Source organism: Dendrobates tinctorius, unplaced genomic scaffold, assembly GCF_039654945.1.
Source record: "Dendrobates tinctorius isolate UK_male_01 unplaced genomic scaffold, ASM3965494v1 ptg000055l, whole genome shotgun sequence".
NCBI classification, from domain to species: Eukaryota; Metazoa; Chordata; class Amphibia; order Anura; family Dendrobatidae; genus Dendrobates; species Dendrobates tinctorius.
Window position 1 is genome coordinate 1,018,262 of NW_027361723.1, and position 17,477 is coordinate 1,035,738.

Genomic DNA, 17,477 nt, shown 5'->3' on the forward strand with positions numbered 1-17,477 from the left:
TGAGGGAAGTTTGCGATTGCAAGAAGAGCATGCAAAGAACTTGACTAGAGTGCAGGGGGGAGCCGCAGAGCGGTTACGGTCAGATTTGGAGTTAGACATAGTGAAACCTGAGGTAGTGCCGGAAGGTTGGGGGACAGGGTGCAGAGAAGGGTGTCAGCCTGCAGATGCAGAGCTATTCACGGTCCGGTGACCCCAGAGACGAAGGTATCCACCTCTCTGCAGATGCAGGACAGCGCGATATCCGGCTGACAGGGGCGTCTGGCTGTGCGGCTGCAAAGATGGCGACCGCCTGAGAGGAAACAGGGAAAAACGCACTCCCAAGGGAAGAAGGAGGGCGGAGCTAAGTGCCTGCTGAATCTGGCGCCGCACCTGGCCAGGAACAGGCTGAGAAGGACGGTGGGAGGGCCTGGAACGGGCGGGAGAGAAGCCCGCTTAGAAGAAAGGGGCGGAGGGCGTGGCCGCGACGCTAAGGTAGGCCCGACAGAAGCCGGGGCCTAACTTAGTAGCGGCGGCTGCCTGTCAGCACGGGGTCGGCGCGGAGGTGCCGCAAAGTGAGCGCCGCCGCGAGAGGACCCTGAAATACCCGATCAGAGTGTCGGGGTAGAAGAGGACAGTGAAGGGGCTGGCTGTAGAAGGATGGGCGCAGGAGTTCGCAGCGCCACCGCATCCCTACTCCAGGGAAGACGCTGCAAACGTGCCCTCGGGGAGGAATGCTGCAGGCCAAAGGGTCCCCATACTTACCCGTCCCGGGAAAGTACCTGTACATGAAGAGTCTGCGTCTCAACCAACCGACAGGCTCTGGTAGGCGAGTGGGTGGGAGACTGGCGACGAGGACCCTCTGGATCGCTGACACATCTTCGCGTTGGCGTCCGCCTGGAAGGCTGCTGGTCCTGAACTGTGAGAACTGTGAGGATACGGGGTGGCAGTACACGCCGTACTCACAGACTCCTTGTGGGAGTACAGATGTGACCATTCACACTGTATCCCTCCGGGAAAACCTGAAAAGGAACGACGCACATCGCGGTAGATATGGGTCTAATTAAAGACCCGTGTCCACCTCCTACTGACACTAAGCTAAAACTTAGGAATTCCCTGCCGATCGGTGGGGTGTACACTGCGGAGGAGGAGCTAACCTTTTTTTTGTGCATAGTGTCAGCCTCCTAGTGGCAGCAGCATACACCCATGGTCTCTGTGTCCCCCAATAAGGCGAACGAGAAAAAACATCTTCCTTCTTGATTTCAGACCCCCGAACATCTCATCTTGGACTGTGCTGGATGGTTTCTCCTCATCGTATTCCTGACTGCCAGCAGCAGCTCATCCATATCCTCAGAGGAAAATAATAATTTTTTATTATCCTCCGTATGACTCGGGAGTAAGTTCACCTTCTTCCAACCATTCTTCAGGATCTGATAATTCAGCTTATGAGTCAGATCTATACTCAGGGGCGTATTTCCTCCTATTGGATACAGAGGGGGCCCCCTGAAAAAGACTGGAAGAAGGTAGCTAGGTATTCTCAGGCTGGTAAGGGTCCAAGCATATTGCCTCTCCCAGCCTTAAAAATAGCAGCCCGCATCCATTAGATGCACCAATGTGGCGCTTTGCCAAGCTCTTCCCACTTGCTCTGTAGCGGTGGCAAGTGGGGTTCATATTTGTGGGGTTGATGTCACTTTTGTATTGTCAGGTAACATCAAGCCTACGGATTAGTAATGGAGAGACGGCTATAAGACACCGGTCCATTACTACTGCTATAGTTGTATGGTAAATAAAGACACAGCCAGAATAAAGTCTTTTATTTGAAACTAGCTGAAGAGCCGGGTGGTGCCTGGGCACAGTAACCAACTGTGGTTAGTTATAACAAATTATAATGATTATATTGCACATAAAAACATTTCACATCATATATTCATTACTACAGATTTGCAGCACAAATTAACTAAACGATTACCCAAGTATTGATAGGATAGTATTTTCAACTCATCCAAGAGCCTTTTGATAAACATGTGTATCTGTGTACCTAAGCCTCTCCTGTGTGATACTTTCTGCTGAGCTGTGTATCTAATCCACTCCTGTGTGATACCGACTGCTGAGCCGTGTATCTAATCCTATCATGTGTGTTACTGACTGCTGAGCCGTGTATCTAATCCTGTCCTGTGTGATACTGACTGCCAAGCCGTGTACCTAATTCTATGATGTGTGTTTCTGACTACTGAGCAGTGTATCTAATCCTCTCCTGTGTGATACTGACTGCTGAGCTGTGTACCTAATCCTATCGTGTTACTGACTGCTCAGCCGTGTATCTAATCCAATTCTGTGTGATACTGACTGCTGAGCCGTGTATCTAATCCTATCCTGTGTGATACTGACTGCTGAGCCGTGTATCTAATCCTATCCTGTGTGATACTGACTGCTGAGCCGTGTATCTATTCCCATCCTGTGTGATACTGACTGCTGAGCTGTATGTCTAATCCTATCCTGTGTGATACTGACTGCTGAGCTGTTTATCTAATACTATCCTGTGTGATACTGACTGCTGAGCCGTGTATCTAATCCTATCCTGTGTGATACTGGGCCCCCCCTGCAGTCTGTGTCAGAGGGTGGTCTGTGTTGGCACAGTAATAAATTGAGTTATTTCCAGCTTTACAGAAGGACGATAACACCATAGAAATGATAAGAATAATAGGCAAAATTGTTTGGTGAACTGGAACGCGCGGGGTTAAAAATTCACCTTTGACGCTCTTGGGGTCCAGACGTGTGACTGTGCCAAAGTTTATGGCTGTAGCTGCGACGGTGCAGATGCCAATCCCGGACATACACATACATACACACACACACACATTGAGTTTTATATATTAGATAAGATTAAACACAGTTTTCTATTTTTATTTATACGTCTAATTCCAGCAAAGCCCTCGTTCTCCTGTAATAGAAAAATAAAAATACAACAATATACCATACCTGCCTGTCGTTCTGTCCCACGCCATAAGCCATGTCTGGGGGATAAACAGTTCTCAAACTGGAGGGTGCCAAGATGCGCCCGTCCTGACTGAGAACCACTGGTGACCGAACTGCGAGCGCAGCGACAGAGACCGGTGGTGATGTCATAGTGGTTATGTCCGTTCACTGAGGCTCCGTTCCCAGCCAGGGTGGACTGCGGTGACATGCCCGCCAGCACCTTGAGAGTTTTTCGCTCACAGCAGTTCAGTCACCAGTGGTTTTCACTATACTCTATAGTATTAGTAATGGATAGGTGTCTTAGACGCTTCTCCATTACAAAGCCGTGGGCTGGATGTCACCTGACAATACAAAGGTGACATCAACCCCACTTGCCACTGCTACAGGGCAAGTCGGAAGAGCCTGGCATAGCGCCAGAATTTGCGCATCTAATAGATGTGTTTTTTCTGGGCAGCTGCGGGCTGCTACTTTTAGGCTGGGGGGGGGCAATATCCATGACACCTTACCAGCCTGAGAATATCAGCCCCCAGCTGTGAGCTTTAGCAAGGTTGGTTGTCAAAAATGGGGGGACCCTATGCTGTTGTTTAAGATTATTTAAATAATTAAAAAAAAAACAGCATGGGGACCCCTCTATTCTTGCTAACTAGCCTTGCTGACAGATGAGGGTTGCAGCCCCCAGCTGTGCGTTTTGTCTGGCTGGTTAGCAAAAATACAGGGGAACCCACACCAGTTTTTAATTATTTATTTACAGCGCAGGAGCTGCTGATGAATACTCCCATCCGCTGCTCCTGCTCTTGATGTTATTAGGGACAGCAGGTGTTGGATGATGGGAGCAGTAGTCCCATCAGCTAACACCAGTGACAGGAGGTAAACTTTATACCTCCGATCACAGCTGAGTGCTTCCACTGTCTTTTGACAGCGTGGGAACGGCTCTTTGACCAGCGAGGATGATTTCACCGCAGATCAGAAGCGGTGTTTGTGCGCTGCCATGCACATGACAGTGCGACAAACACCCAGTGTTCGGGCAACCGAACAGTAACATGGACTTCCTGCTGAAGTCTGTGTTCGGTGTCTGCCCAAGCGGTAGGTGTTCGGTACGGACGCCGAACTTTACTGTTAGGGTTCGCCCATCTCTACTCTTCATCCCTTAGGGGACAGGAAACATTGAGGATAGTGGAAAGGGGAGGGCTATATAAACCTCTTGTTTCCTGCCCCTAATTAGGATGGGGAAGCAACATGCTGTATGCTGTCGTGGAGGGGATTAGAGAAAATCAAACACACACATATTTGGTATCGCCGTGTTCAGAATCGCCCTCAATATATAAAAAAAAAAAAAAAAAGGGATTAACCTGATCGCTAAACGATGTAGCGAGAAAAAAAGTCAACACACCAGAATTACGGTTCTTGTTCGCCATAACATTGCATTAAAATGCAATAACTGGCGATCAAAGGATCATATCTGCACCAAAATGGATCATTAAAATGTCAGCTCAGCGCGCAAAAAATAAGCCTCACCCAACCACAGATCACGAAACATGGAGACTCTATGGGTCTGGGAAAATGCCGTAATTTTTAACAAAGTTTAGAATTTTTTGTCACTACTTATATATATAAAAAAAAAAAAAAAAAAAAAAAAAAAAAGAACCTAGACATGTTTGGTGTCTATGAACTTGCAATGACCTGAAGAATCATAATGGCCGGTCAGTTTTAGCATCTAGTGAACTTTGTAAAAAAGCAAAACAAGTGTGGGATTGCACTTTTTTTTGGAATTTCACCGCACTTGGAATTTCTTTCCTGTTTTCGAGTACACGATATGTTAAAACCAATGGTGTCGTTCAAAAGTACAACTCGTCCCGCAAAAAACAAGCCCTCACACGGCCATATTGACGGAAAAATAAAATAGATATGGTTCTGGGAAGAAGGGGCAGCAAAAAACGAACGCAAAAATGAAAATACCTCCAGTCATGAAGGGGTTAAGCTCATGTTGCAGCCTTGAGCTTTAGCTGTACTTAGCACGCGTTCCACAAAGTTTTGTAACCTGGATCTTTGTAATTTCCCCAGTATGTAGGCACCAAAACTTTACATGAATCCAATGCTTCTCTTTCAGTTTCAATCATGGACGTTGGGAACAAGGAATCAGAGCAAAGTTTACTTAGGTCGGGCCCTACGAGAGGTTTGGGAACTTGGAGCACAGGTGTGTGAAGCATTGCCCATTCTTTGGTAGAGATTTAACAAATGGCTTCATAAAACCCAATTTTATGTGAAAAGGTGGTAAGAGGATGCTTTCACAAGGAACCAGACTTTTTTTGATCAGGTTCCTTTCACCAAGAGTTAGAGTGTCTCGTTGATCAGGTTCCTTTCACCAAGAGTTAGAGCGTCTCGAAGTTTGTTTTTTTGTTTTTTTTTTCAATGAAGATGTCTGGCTTGACTATCCCAGAAGCAGGGACACTGTGCTATTCAGTCAAGATATACAGTTAGTATTTTGAGGTCTCCACAAATCATCCAACGATGACCTTCATACTTGATTTTATCAAAAATCAAAGCCAACTTTTCATAACTTTCCTGTAGATCAACCGAGTGTCCAACAGGGAGTGGTGCAAATTAAATTTCCATTATGCAGCAAGATTGCCGTTAAACTTCTTCTTGAAGACTCTATAATGAAGTGCTATAGGGATGATTCATATTCGATTTCAAGTTGTCTCATGAGCCCAGAGATATCACTCCAAAAACCAGATTCCCCTCTAGAATAAAACAATGTGAACTCACTCTCTCTATGCCTGTGGCAGCCTGAAAACGATGTTCCGGATGACAGAAGGTGTTTGATCTTCAGTCTTGATCGCAGCAATTCAGCAGAATCTTTGGAAAGGCCCAAATCTGTCACAAGAGCCTTTAACATTTTCTGAGAAAAAAAAGTGGAGGCCCCTCATCCATAATCCATAGAAACTTCAGAGGCAGATTCTTCCTGTACTGGTCCTGCACCTTCTTCATCGAACCCGATAGCAACCAGATTACGGGAGAGATGCGGTACTGATCGTGCGCTGCTTTGAACTTTTTTGTTTAGTCTATTAAAACCTTTAACGTCAACCGAACAAAAAATGTCGGTCATAACTGTGGTCCCGCTGTTGATACCACATCTTTGGATCAGCAAAGTGAAAAGATGGCTTCTTGCCTTTATACCACAAGTGGTGATCTTCTTTGCATCTCTCCTGCACTCCTTATGGGGGGCCCAGGCCTGGTCTTCATCCGCAAGCTGCAATTTGAAGTACCCAAAATAAACTTTATTCACAAAAATACTTAGTTTGTTGGGTTTGAACATTGTATTCACCGCAAATAAAACAAGAACAGTCCAGACAAATAGCGGCCTCTGGTAAGAGTAACATCTTAGCACTAGCAGGATTGTGCTGTACCGGCGCGCTCCAAGGTCCAACCAGTAATGAAGGCGTTACTGAAAGGGACACGTCAGGGCTGCTCAGCCAGGTGGTCTCCTGCACTCCCACCACAACAGCTACCAAGAACTAACCAGAGTAAGACAGAACATGACTGATTCTGATGTAGCCCAAATCCCTCTCCCCCACACTATCCCTATCACTGTCCCCAATTCCTTCTCTCCCCCTCACTTTCCTCCTTATTCTTTTGTATTCCTCATATTCATTTAAAAAATCCTTTTTCAATAAGAAGTTTACACATCGGGAATCGCGCAAAGTGTCTTGTTCCATTACAAATTCAGCAGCTGGGCACCCAAAACACAACTTTTGCAAGAAAACCTGAAGTGATAGAATTTTGTGTTTTAGTATTTTTCACATATTCAGCATGCAAAATCTCCCAGAAACCCATGAAAAATCCCACGCGCTTTTTTTTTTTTTTTTTTTATTATTATACTGTACATACAGGTCTACAATCAGTAAAAAAAAATTAAAATCATAGAATTGTAGAGTTGGAAGGGACCTCCTGGGCCATCTGGTCCAACCCCCTGCTCAAAGCAGGATTCACTAAATCATCCCAGTCAGATATCTGTCCAGCCTCTGTTTGAAGACTTCCATTGAAGGAGAACTCACCACTTCTCGTGGCAGCCTGTTCCACTCATTGATCACTCTAACTGTCAAAAAGTTTTTTCTAATATCTAATCTGTGTCTCCTCCCATTCAGTTTCATCCCATTGCTTCTAGTCTTTCCTTGTGCAAATGAGAATAAAGTTGATCCTTCTACAATGTGACAGCCCTTTAGATATTTGTAGACAGCTATTAAGTCTCCTCTCAGTCTTCTCTTTTGCAAACTAAACATTCCCAAATCCTGCAACCTTTCCTCATAAGACAGGGTTTGCAGACCGGTCACCATTCTGGTTGCTCTTTTCTGAACTTGCTCCAGTTTGTTGATGTCTTTTTTAAAATGTGGTGCCCAAAACTGGACAAAATATTCCAGATGAGGTCTGACCAAAGAGGAGTAGAGGGAAATAATGACTTCACGTGATCTAGACTGTATGATTCTGTTAATACATCCTAGAATTGCATTTGCCTTTTTTGCTGCTGCATCACACTGTTGACTCATATTCAGTCTGTGATCTATTAGTATACCCAAGTCTTTTTCACATGTGCTGTTGCTTAGCCCTATTCCTCCCATTCTGTATATGCTTTTTTCATTTTTATTGCCCAGATGTAGTACTTTGCATTTTTCCCTGTTAAAAACCATTCTGTTAGTTGCTGCCCACTTCTCCAGTTTATTTATATCTTTTTGAATCCTCTCTCTTTTGTTAGGTTTATTTTGTGTGATTTTTGTTTAGATGTTTTTAATTAGTTTAACATTTCTTTTGTGACTAAAGGTCATTGAAACTGAGGTTTTTTTAACTCCTTTCTCCCCTCAGCCTGTTTTCACCTTCCTGACGAGGACAATTTTCCAATTCGGACCAGTGTCACTTTGTGGTAGTAATTCTGCAACGCTTCAAGGGATCCAACAGATTCCGAGATTGTACTTCATGTAAGTGGCAAACTTTGGTTCATAAGATTTGCGTTTATGAAAATTTCACACACAAAAACTTGAAAGTTTTGCAATTTTAAAATTTAATTTTTATGCCCTTAAACCAGATAGTTATGCCACAAAAAAAATAGTTAATTAACAACATTTACCACATGTCTGTCTATTTTACATCAGCATCATTTTTTTAAAGAAATTATAAGGGTTAAAGGTGAATCAGCAATTTTTTCCCAAAATAATTTACAAAACCAAACTTTTTTTTTTTTTTTTTTTTTGGGACCACATCTAATCTGGAGTGACTTTGAGAGGCCTATGTGAAAGAAAATACACAAGTGAGACTTTCAAAAACTGCACCACTCAAAGTGCTCAAAACCACATTTAATAAGTTTATTAATCCTTTAGGGGATTTACAGGAATTAATGGCATTCAGGAACAAAAAAAAAAAAAGTGGAAAATGTGACTATTTCACCACACAAATATTGTTTTAATTCAAAATTTTGCATTTTCACATGGTTACAGGTGAAAGTGGACCATACAATTTGCTGTTCAGTTTCTCCTCAGTACACAGATACCCCATATGTGGGGGAAAACTACTGTTTGGGCGCATGGCAGGGCTCAGAAGGGATGAAGCGCCATTCGACTTTTTGAATGCAAAATTAGCTGGAATGAATAGTGAATGCCATGTCGCGTTTGGAGATCCGCCAATCTGCCTAAACAGTGGAAACTCCCCACAAAAGACCCCATTTTGGAAACTACTCCCCTCAAGGAATTTATGTGGATGTGTGGTGAGCACCTTGAACCCGTGGGTGCTTCACAAAATTTTATAACGTTAAGCTGTGATAATGAAAAAAAATACCCACAAAAATGTTGCTTCAGCATCAAATTTTTCATTTTCAAAAGGGTAACAGGAGAAAAATGTCCCCTCTCATAAGTGATCTCATTTTCCAAACTACACCCCCCCAATGAATTCATCTAGGGGTGCAGTGATCATATTGACACCACATTTGCCTCAGACTTTTACAGAAGGTACGGAAAGTATTCAGACCCCTTTAAATTTTTCACTCTTTGCTTCATTGCAGCCATTTGGTAAATTCTATAAAGTTCATTTTTTCTCATTAATGTGCACTCTGCACCCCATCTTGACTGGAAAAAAAACAGAAATGTAGAAATTTTTGCAAATTTATTAAACAAGAAAAACTGAAATCTCACATGGTCATAAGTCTTCATCCCCTTTGCTCAGTGTTGAGTAGACGCACCTTTTGAGCTAGTAAAGCCATGAGTCTTCTTGGTAATGATGCAACAAGGTTCTCACCCCTGGATTTGGGGATCCTCGGCCATTCTTCCTTGCAAATCCTCTCCAGTTCCGTCAGGTTGGATGGTGAACGTTGGTGGACAGCCATTTTCAGGTCTTTCCAGAGATGCTCCATTGGGTTTAGGTCAGGGCTCTGGCTGGCCCAGTCAGGAATGGTCACAGAGTTGTTCTGAAGCCACTCCTTTGTATTTTAGCTGTGTGCTTAGGGTCATTGTCTTGTTGGAAGGTGAACCTTCGGCCAAGTCTGAGGTCCCGAGTACTCTGGAAGAGGTTTTCATCCAGGATATCTCTGTACTTGGCCGCATTCATGTTTCCTTCACTTGTAACCAGTCGTCCTGTCCCTGCAGCTGAAAAACACCCCCATAGCATGATGCTGCCACCACCATGTTTCACTGTGGGGATTGTATTGGGCAGGTGATGAGCAGTGCCTGGTTTTCTCCACACATACCGCTTAGAATTATCACCAAAAAGTTCTATCTTCGTCTCATCAGACCAGAGAATCTTATATCTCATAGTCTGGGAGTCCTTCATGTGTTTTTTAGTAAACTCTATGCAGGCTGTCATATGTCTGGCACTGAGGAGAGGCTTCCGTCAGGCCACTCTGCCATAAAGGCCTGACTGGTGGAGGGCTGCACTGATGGTGGACTATGTGGAACTTTCTCCCATCTCCCTACTGCATCTGTGGAGCTCAGCCACAGTGATCTTGGGGTTCTTCTTTACCTCTCCCACCAAGGCTCTTCTCCCACGATTGCTCAGTTTGGCTGGACGGCCAGGTCTAGGAAGACTTCTGGTGGTCCCAAACGTCTTACATTTAAGCATTATGGAGGCCACTGTGCTCTTAGGAACCTTCAGTACTGCAAAAATTCTTTTGTAACCTGGGCCAGATCTGTGCCTTGCCACAATTCTGTCTCTGAGCTTCTTGGCCAGTTCCTTTGACATCATGATTCTCATTTGGTTCCAGAAGAGGAGAATCCCCCTCAAGAGACCCCATTTTGGTGATTTACACCACTCTGGGAATTTAGCTACAGGTGTAGTGTCGATTTTGACTAAATGGAGGTTTTCCAGAAACAAGGAGCTGTGGATGTGGCTGAGTGAAAATTTCAAATTACCATTGAAGTCCCCAGTACGTTGTAGTCACCAGTGCTTCTGGAGACATGCACCAGTAAATTAGGTGGGCTCTCATCACTACAGAAATGCCAAATGTGAATGCTAACTGCGGTTTAGGCACACTGGGGCTCAGAAGTGTGTGCCCGGGCGAAAGAGTTTCAGTGGCCCCTTTAACACATACCAGGATTCATGATGCACAGATACGGCAGAGAAATATAGGTATAGTACAATGCCAAAAATAGTTCAGAAACCAGACAGTATAGTCCTCCATACAGAATAATCGACCCCAAATAATGCTCCATATATGATGGGTCCCATATAATGTTTCAGTATAATGGGCACCATATAATGCTCCATACATAACGAGCACCATATATTGCTCCATACAGTATATAATGGGCCCCATATATTGCTCCACACAAAAAAAAAACAAACAAAAAAAAAAACAAAAAACACTCACCTCTCCTCGCTGGCGGCAGGTCTGGACTCCTCAGCGTTGCAGTCTTACAGTTCTCTGCACTGTGACTGTTCAGAGCAGAGAGGGCGCTGTAGTGAAGTCATCGCACCCTCTGACTTGAAACGTCACAGTCAGGAGATGATGCAGCTGCAGAGGAACGGGGAGAGGCAAGTATTGCAAGTATCAGGACCCTGAGCACTGGCGCCGGGAGCCCATGGCGAGCCAGAGTCCCTGATTACGAGTGGGTCCCCCTGCCAGCTCTGGGTCCCGACACTTGCCCGGGTGCTGATGCCAGCCCTGGAGGGGAGTCGAGGGGGGGTCATTTGGATTTGGGAGTGCAGTATTTGCTGAATTTCTTTTGAGGGGCAAGGAGCCACTTAGCTTTTCCAGAGCGTTTGTGCTACCAGTAACGTGGAAGCCCCCTATATGTCTGTTAACAAATGCAGATCTGAGTGCGGACTTGCTTTTTCGTGTGGATTGAGTTGAAGCTTTTATTGGGAACATTTTACATAACGTTTGGGGTCACAGTTATCCGGCGCTCTACGCTGAGCCCTTGCTTTGGGGTTTCTACATAAATCTCTGAGTGACGCGATTCAGATGAAACCCCCCTAGGGATCCATTCACTATAGTGAGGCAGCAGAGTTTATCTGGCTCCATCTGGCCTCTGTTCAGCGGTGTCGTTTTTTTTCAAAAGTGCAGAAAACTGTGGCCGACGGTACTTTTAGGGTCACACAGCGTCCACAGTGCCTCCATCTGCCCCATTATAGGGAATCTTCCGCCGGGGGTTCTGTCTGAATTAGGTATTTCAGAGATTTACACGGAAACCCCGATGTAAGCGCTCAGCGCAGAGACAAGGATAAATGTGCGACGAGCCTTACTGCGATCTTTGGGAGGCAGAATGAAAAAAAAAAAAAAAAAAAAAAAATCAACAGCATGTGAAGAATTGGTTTTATTTATTTTTACATGGTTAACTAGTGTGACTGTATACATATTTATTGGTATAACTTTTTTTTTTCTTTACATAGTCACTCTGGTCGCTGGAATAAAAGCATTGCAATGTATTATACTTGTCAGTGCTGCACTGACAGAAGCCTCTTAGGCCATGCTCCGAGAATGGTCTTAACAAGTTCCCGTAGCTAGCAGACCCGGAGGTCTACATGATGACCCTAGGGTTGCTATGATGATCGGTAGCCCATAATAACGTAGCGGTGGCGCCGATCAGAGGGCACAGGGAACCCCCTCCCTCTTAGCCTCTCAAATGCTGTGACTGATATTGATCACAACATTTAGAGGGTTAAATAGCTGGGGTGGTGCAGGCATTGTTCCTATGACAGACAAGGCTTGGCTATCAGGTAAGCCGACTCCCGGCAGCAACTGCGCGGTGACCGCTACTGTGCCCGATTGATCACCATGACGTACGTATACTCCATTGGTCAGGAACCCCTATCTGACCGTGACGTATAGGTACAGCAAATGTCGTGAATGGGTTAAATCCTGGCTACAAGTACAACCTCTGTGCCAAAAAGTTAAATGTGAGGGTGTGCGCACACCAAGTCTTATTGCTTTATCTCCAAGTTTTTGGAGCAGAAACTGAGCTGAAAGTTTTACAGGAGTTAAGTTTTTTGAGGAGGATTTGAAGAATATGCACTTAGTTTCTGCCCCAAAACACCTTAACCCTTAGGGTATCGTCAGACGGAGTTTCTTTTTATTATTTAAGAAACCACATGATGAAACGCTCCTTCTTTGTGGAGCGTTTGTTTCCTGAATCTGCGTTTTGAACAGTTTTTCAAACATTATGGCAGAGTTTCTTTTCTAGAGGCATTTTTGCAGCCTTTTGATTGGACCAGTACCTAGGTTAGAGCTTTTCCCGGCAGAAGTCGCCTTAGCGGAGCGACAGGAACTTTGTCTGCTCACCAGGCATTTTTCAAAACCAGAAATGGAAAAAAAAATGCTCAAAAGACTGAACGTGAAGAGCAAAGTGGTTTTACAATAAAAATTATCTGGAACATTTTTCAGGCATTGTTTTTAGAGAGGACCTGCTACAAAAGACCCCTCAAAAAAAACCACAGACACAGGCCCCAATACATGACCGGACCCTGCAGAGAGGACTCCTTAGGTCCAGCACGATGATACCGAGTATTTTCGGGCCACAGCAGATGGTGACTTACCTGCGCCAACATCTCTGGGCATCTCCTCCGTCACGTCACTCACTGGATCGCTCCTCATCACCTCATCGGCTTCTTCTTTAACCTCCACTTTAACAACAGCCAGATCTTCCCCCTGATACACCAGGTGTAAAACGTCAGAACAATACGGCAGCGACAAGGAGAAAGCCAACAGATGAGTGTCATGGAGGAGGGCTGTAAATTAATGGAAGAATCTTCTTTAAGGGTTTCTTACTGGCAGAGTTCAATTTGTAAAGGGAACTTGTAGTCAGAAAAGAAATCATAGAAGTCAAGTTCTTATGCTACATATGATAGATTTATTGTCAGTGAGGGGCATTGTATGCGAGGGCCGATATGTGCCCCCCAGAATAAGCCTGGAAACATACCGAACCCCTGGGGTGCATTGTGATCACAGCCACGGTTGTGGTTACCGCGCAGAATAACAGTCTAGACTGGCTCAAGTCATTTCACCAAATCAGTTTAGGAAAACCTGTCCTGGGCTTTTAGTTTTGGAGAGATCAGTAGGATGGTGGGGGGCCGGATCTCTCCCTCCAGTCTGGGTCTCACATGTGGGACATGGCCACAGTTTTCATTTAAAACCTGCAGTAAAGGTTTGGGTTTTGCCAGTTTGCGTTGGATTTCCACACGCCGAAGAGGCTGTGGACGTATGACTGGCTGTGTGATATAAAAAAATAAATAAATAAAATAATTAGAGAGATTATATATATATATATATATATATATATATATATATATATATATATATATATATATATATATAGAGAGAGAGAGAGAGAGAGAGAGAGAGAGAGAGAGAGATATATATCTATATCTATCTCTCTCAATATCACCATTAAAGTGGTTGTCCGGGCTTTTCACATAATCTCAGTACATATCTGGGCTGCAGAATTATGACAATAAGTAATTTACTTTCTGTCTCTAGTTTGCACGGTTTTCTAGATAATATTCTCAACAGAACATCCAAGGCGGGGTGTTATGGCATTGAAATGAGAACTAGTCGTAACCTCCTACTCTACTCCAAACCTGCCCTCTATAGCAACAACCCCACCCTCCATAGCTACAGGCCCTCCCCGTCCACATGAACAAGCCCTCATCACACAGTAACAAATCCTCCCCCTCTAGCAGCCTCAGTGCAGAGAGCAGAAACCACCCAGCTGCTCCTCCCCCAGACACACACTGAAGAGTGTTTTATGGAAAGTGAAACCAGTGAGGAGGGAAAATCGTCCTGCATTCTGGGCCACTCCATGATTACAATACATAACTCATTATCAGTAATTCCTTCCCTCACTGTCGCAGGCTGCTGGCAGCAGTGAGAACAGACTGTGTGATGGCCAGTGATGGGGGTCTGCAGCGTCTAATCTGCACAGGGGATGGCAGTCACTTGTGTGACAAAGCCTCTGCTGTGTGAATGAGACAGCTCTGTGTCACTGATGTCTTCACACAGCAGCAGATTTGGTGCAGTGTATGTGTGAGCACCATGTCTCTAATGACACAAATACTGATGGGAGCAGCCTGTCCCAAAATACAGGATGATTTTCCCTCCTCACTAGTTTCACTTTCCATAGATCACTGTTCAGTGTGTGTCTGGGGGAGGAGCAGCTGCTCTCTGCACTGAGGCTGCTAGAGGGGGAGGATTTGTTACTGTGTGATGAGGGCTGCTTCATGTGGACGGGGAGGGCCTGTTGCTATGGAGGGTGGGGTTGTTGCTATAGAGGGCATGTTTGGAGTAGAGTAGGAGGCTACAACTAGTTCTCATTTCAATGCCATAATACACCCCCCTTGGACGTTCTGTTCAGAATATCTAGAAAACCGTGCAAACTAGTGACATAAAGTAAATTACTTATTGTCATAATTCTGCAGCCCAGATATGTACTGAGATTAAGTAGTTTCCTAATCAGAGGCAGAATTACAATAACTGATAACACATGATCCCCCATTCATAATAGGTGATATCACAGCTCACCTCCTCTTCCTGTACAATGACTGATAACACCTCTATATACAACAGATAACACAGGATCCCCCATTCACAATAGGTGATGTCACAGCTCACCTCCTCTTCCTGTACAATGACTGATAACACCTCTATATACAGTAAAGGATCCACCATTCACAATAGGTGATGTCACAGCTCACCTCCTCCTGTACAATGACAGATAACACCTCTCTATTCAGCAGATAACACAGGATCCAGAATAGGTGATGTCACAGCTCACCTCCTCCTCCTCCTCAATGACTAATAACACCTCTATATACAGCAGATAACATAGGATCCCCAATAGGTGATGTCACAGCTCATCATCTCCTCCATGACTGATACACCTCTACATACAGCAGATAACACAGGATCCACCATTCACAATAGGTGATGTCACAGCTCACCTCCTCCTCCTGTACAATGACTTTATTTGCTAGTATGTAAATGCTATCCGTAGTCGCATTGAAACAAGTTATTTATTTTTTACCACGATGACAACTGAAAAAAAAAAACAACCTTTGCCAGAATTGCTGGCTTATTTTGTATCCACCAATTGAGGAATATTCCCCAAAACAGCCATATTAGTACCACCGCGTTTCTGCATCAGGCAGAAGATGGAACAAGATGGAAGTTCTCACTGTTGTGCGGATCAGTGACGGCCGCTCAGACAGCACACATTATGCCGACAACCTCCTTATAGGTGTAGTTGCCGGCCAGATTCAGACCCCGGTCTCCAGAGCTGGCAGTAATGCTAAGTATAGAGCCACAGACAAGACAATGCCCAATATTCTTCACTTTCCCCCCTTATTGCCTCACCATTTAGTCGTTAAAGCCTTGTTTGCCCAGTGAACTATTGATCGGCTCTAGACACAGGCGAACACTAGGGTCACAACGTGGGTGGCGAGGTTCAGAGTCAAGGTGTTGATATAGAAGAGTTAATGGTTTGCTTTTATATCCCTTTAAATGCCTTTAAGACTTCAATTGCCTTTTGCCTTATTATTGCTAGAATTATTCTTATGTAGACTAGTAGTCTCTGTCTTCAAGGAAACTATACTTGTTATCATATTTGTTCTCAACAACGTGTTCTGGGTATATTGTAAACAAGGTACGACCCTGAGGTGATGGTGGGGGCCAAATGAGCTCCAGAGTCACATATTGTTGTAAATGGTATAAAAACATGTCTTATATTTCATTACGTCAGATAAAGTGATTTGACCACGGCTTGTGTGTTGAAGTTTCTTTGTCTCCAAGCGCTTGCAACAGAAAGGGCGAAAAAACTTCACGATTCCGACTCACTGGTGATCTGGACAGCTGACGCTTGGTCAGAACAAAAGCAGCTACGACAGTTTTGGCGCCCGACGGGGACCGTGGAAACCAGTCTATTCGGAATCCGTATGTGGGAGCTTCCTGGGAGGTTGAAAATGCAGAATCCAGGCTGCAGCAGGTGAGAACATTTATTCTTACATTGATTCTGCATCTGCAACCTTTCTAAGGATGTCTACATATCTCTGGGTAAGACTGTAACAGCACGGTTCAAAAGAACCCACATCACCAGTGAGTGGTGAGTATGTCCGTATGAGAGTTGGAGTAATAAGATAATAATTGTCATCTGTATTATCTGTTAAACTGTTCTGGCAATATACTAATATACTAACTGGTTGTGTACTGGTGTACTGTGTAGCACAAAGTCTGGGATAGACTCTGTGCAGTGGTTATTTTGGATTGCCAGTACATTTGTATAAGGCTGTGGTTTTTGGTTGCTCTGGTTTTCAATGTTTCTTGTGTAAGAAGTTGGCTTTGGTGTTCTCGGAGTGTCAGTGGACACTGCTGTAGGTTAAAGTGTCAATCAAATCAAAGTGCAAGATAGGCAGGCTGTGTGAATCCTTGTCTATATGTCTATGAGAACCTCTGAATAAGATGAGAGATGAGTAATTGAGTATAAAAAAATACGTGAATGAGCACGTATGAATGAATCATCACACATCATTTTTGTGTCAAGAGATTTGTTACCTTTCTAGCTGTGGTGGAATCCCGGACAGATGCGTTATAGATATTTCAAATCTACATCTGAGACTGAATGAATTGAGTAATGATATATCTCGTGTTATATGTGGCATTACATTGTAAAGTTTCCTGAATGCATTTGGCCAGAAAAAGGGCAAGACATGGTTAATCTCATTATACAGTTATCTGCCCTTACAGTGAAATCCCATGATTGAGTTTTCTTTTGTAGAAATTGATTTTGATAAGTCTAAAGAACTACAGAATTCTGTGAAGGACGACGCTGCATTCTGATGGGAGGGGGGGGGAAGGATGGCGCTGCGCAGTTTTTCTTCTTCCTTCGCTCTTATCTCTGCTGAGTGTGAGCTGTGCTCAAAATTCTCTGTAATTCTATCCGTAAGGTACGCGCTGAAAGATTTGTGCATTTTAAAGCAACAGTACTTAATTGAAGTTGGAAGTTAAAAGTAAAATATGGTGCCTAATTTAGAAGGAAATTGTAAGTGATTGGTAATTGTAA

The 17,477-nt window shown here is 44.2% G+C and overlaps 1 protein-coding gene across 1 annotated transcript in view; it reads right to left on the bottom strand.

The window, feature by feature from the left end:
* The window catches only part of LOC141091580 (uncharacterized), a 111,516-nt gene that overhangs the window by 74,438 nt on the left and 19,601 nt on the right, over positions 1-17,477 (bottom strand). The window contains exon 8 of the mRNA XM_073577236.1: positions 12,964-13,075. Within this exon, the coding sequence (XP_073433337.1) occupies positions 12,964-13,075 (112 nt within the window). The remainder of the gene's footprint in view (positions 1-12,963; positions 13,076-17,477) is intronic.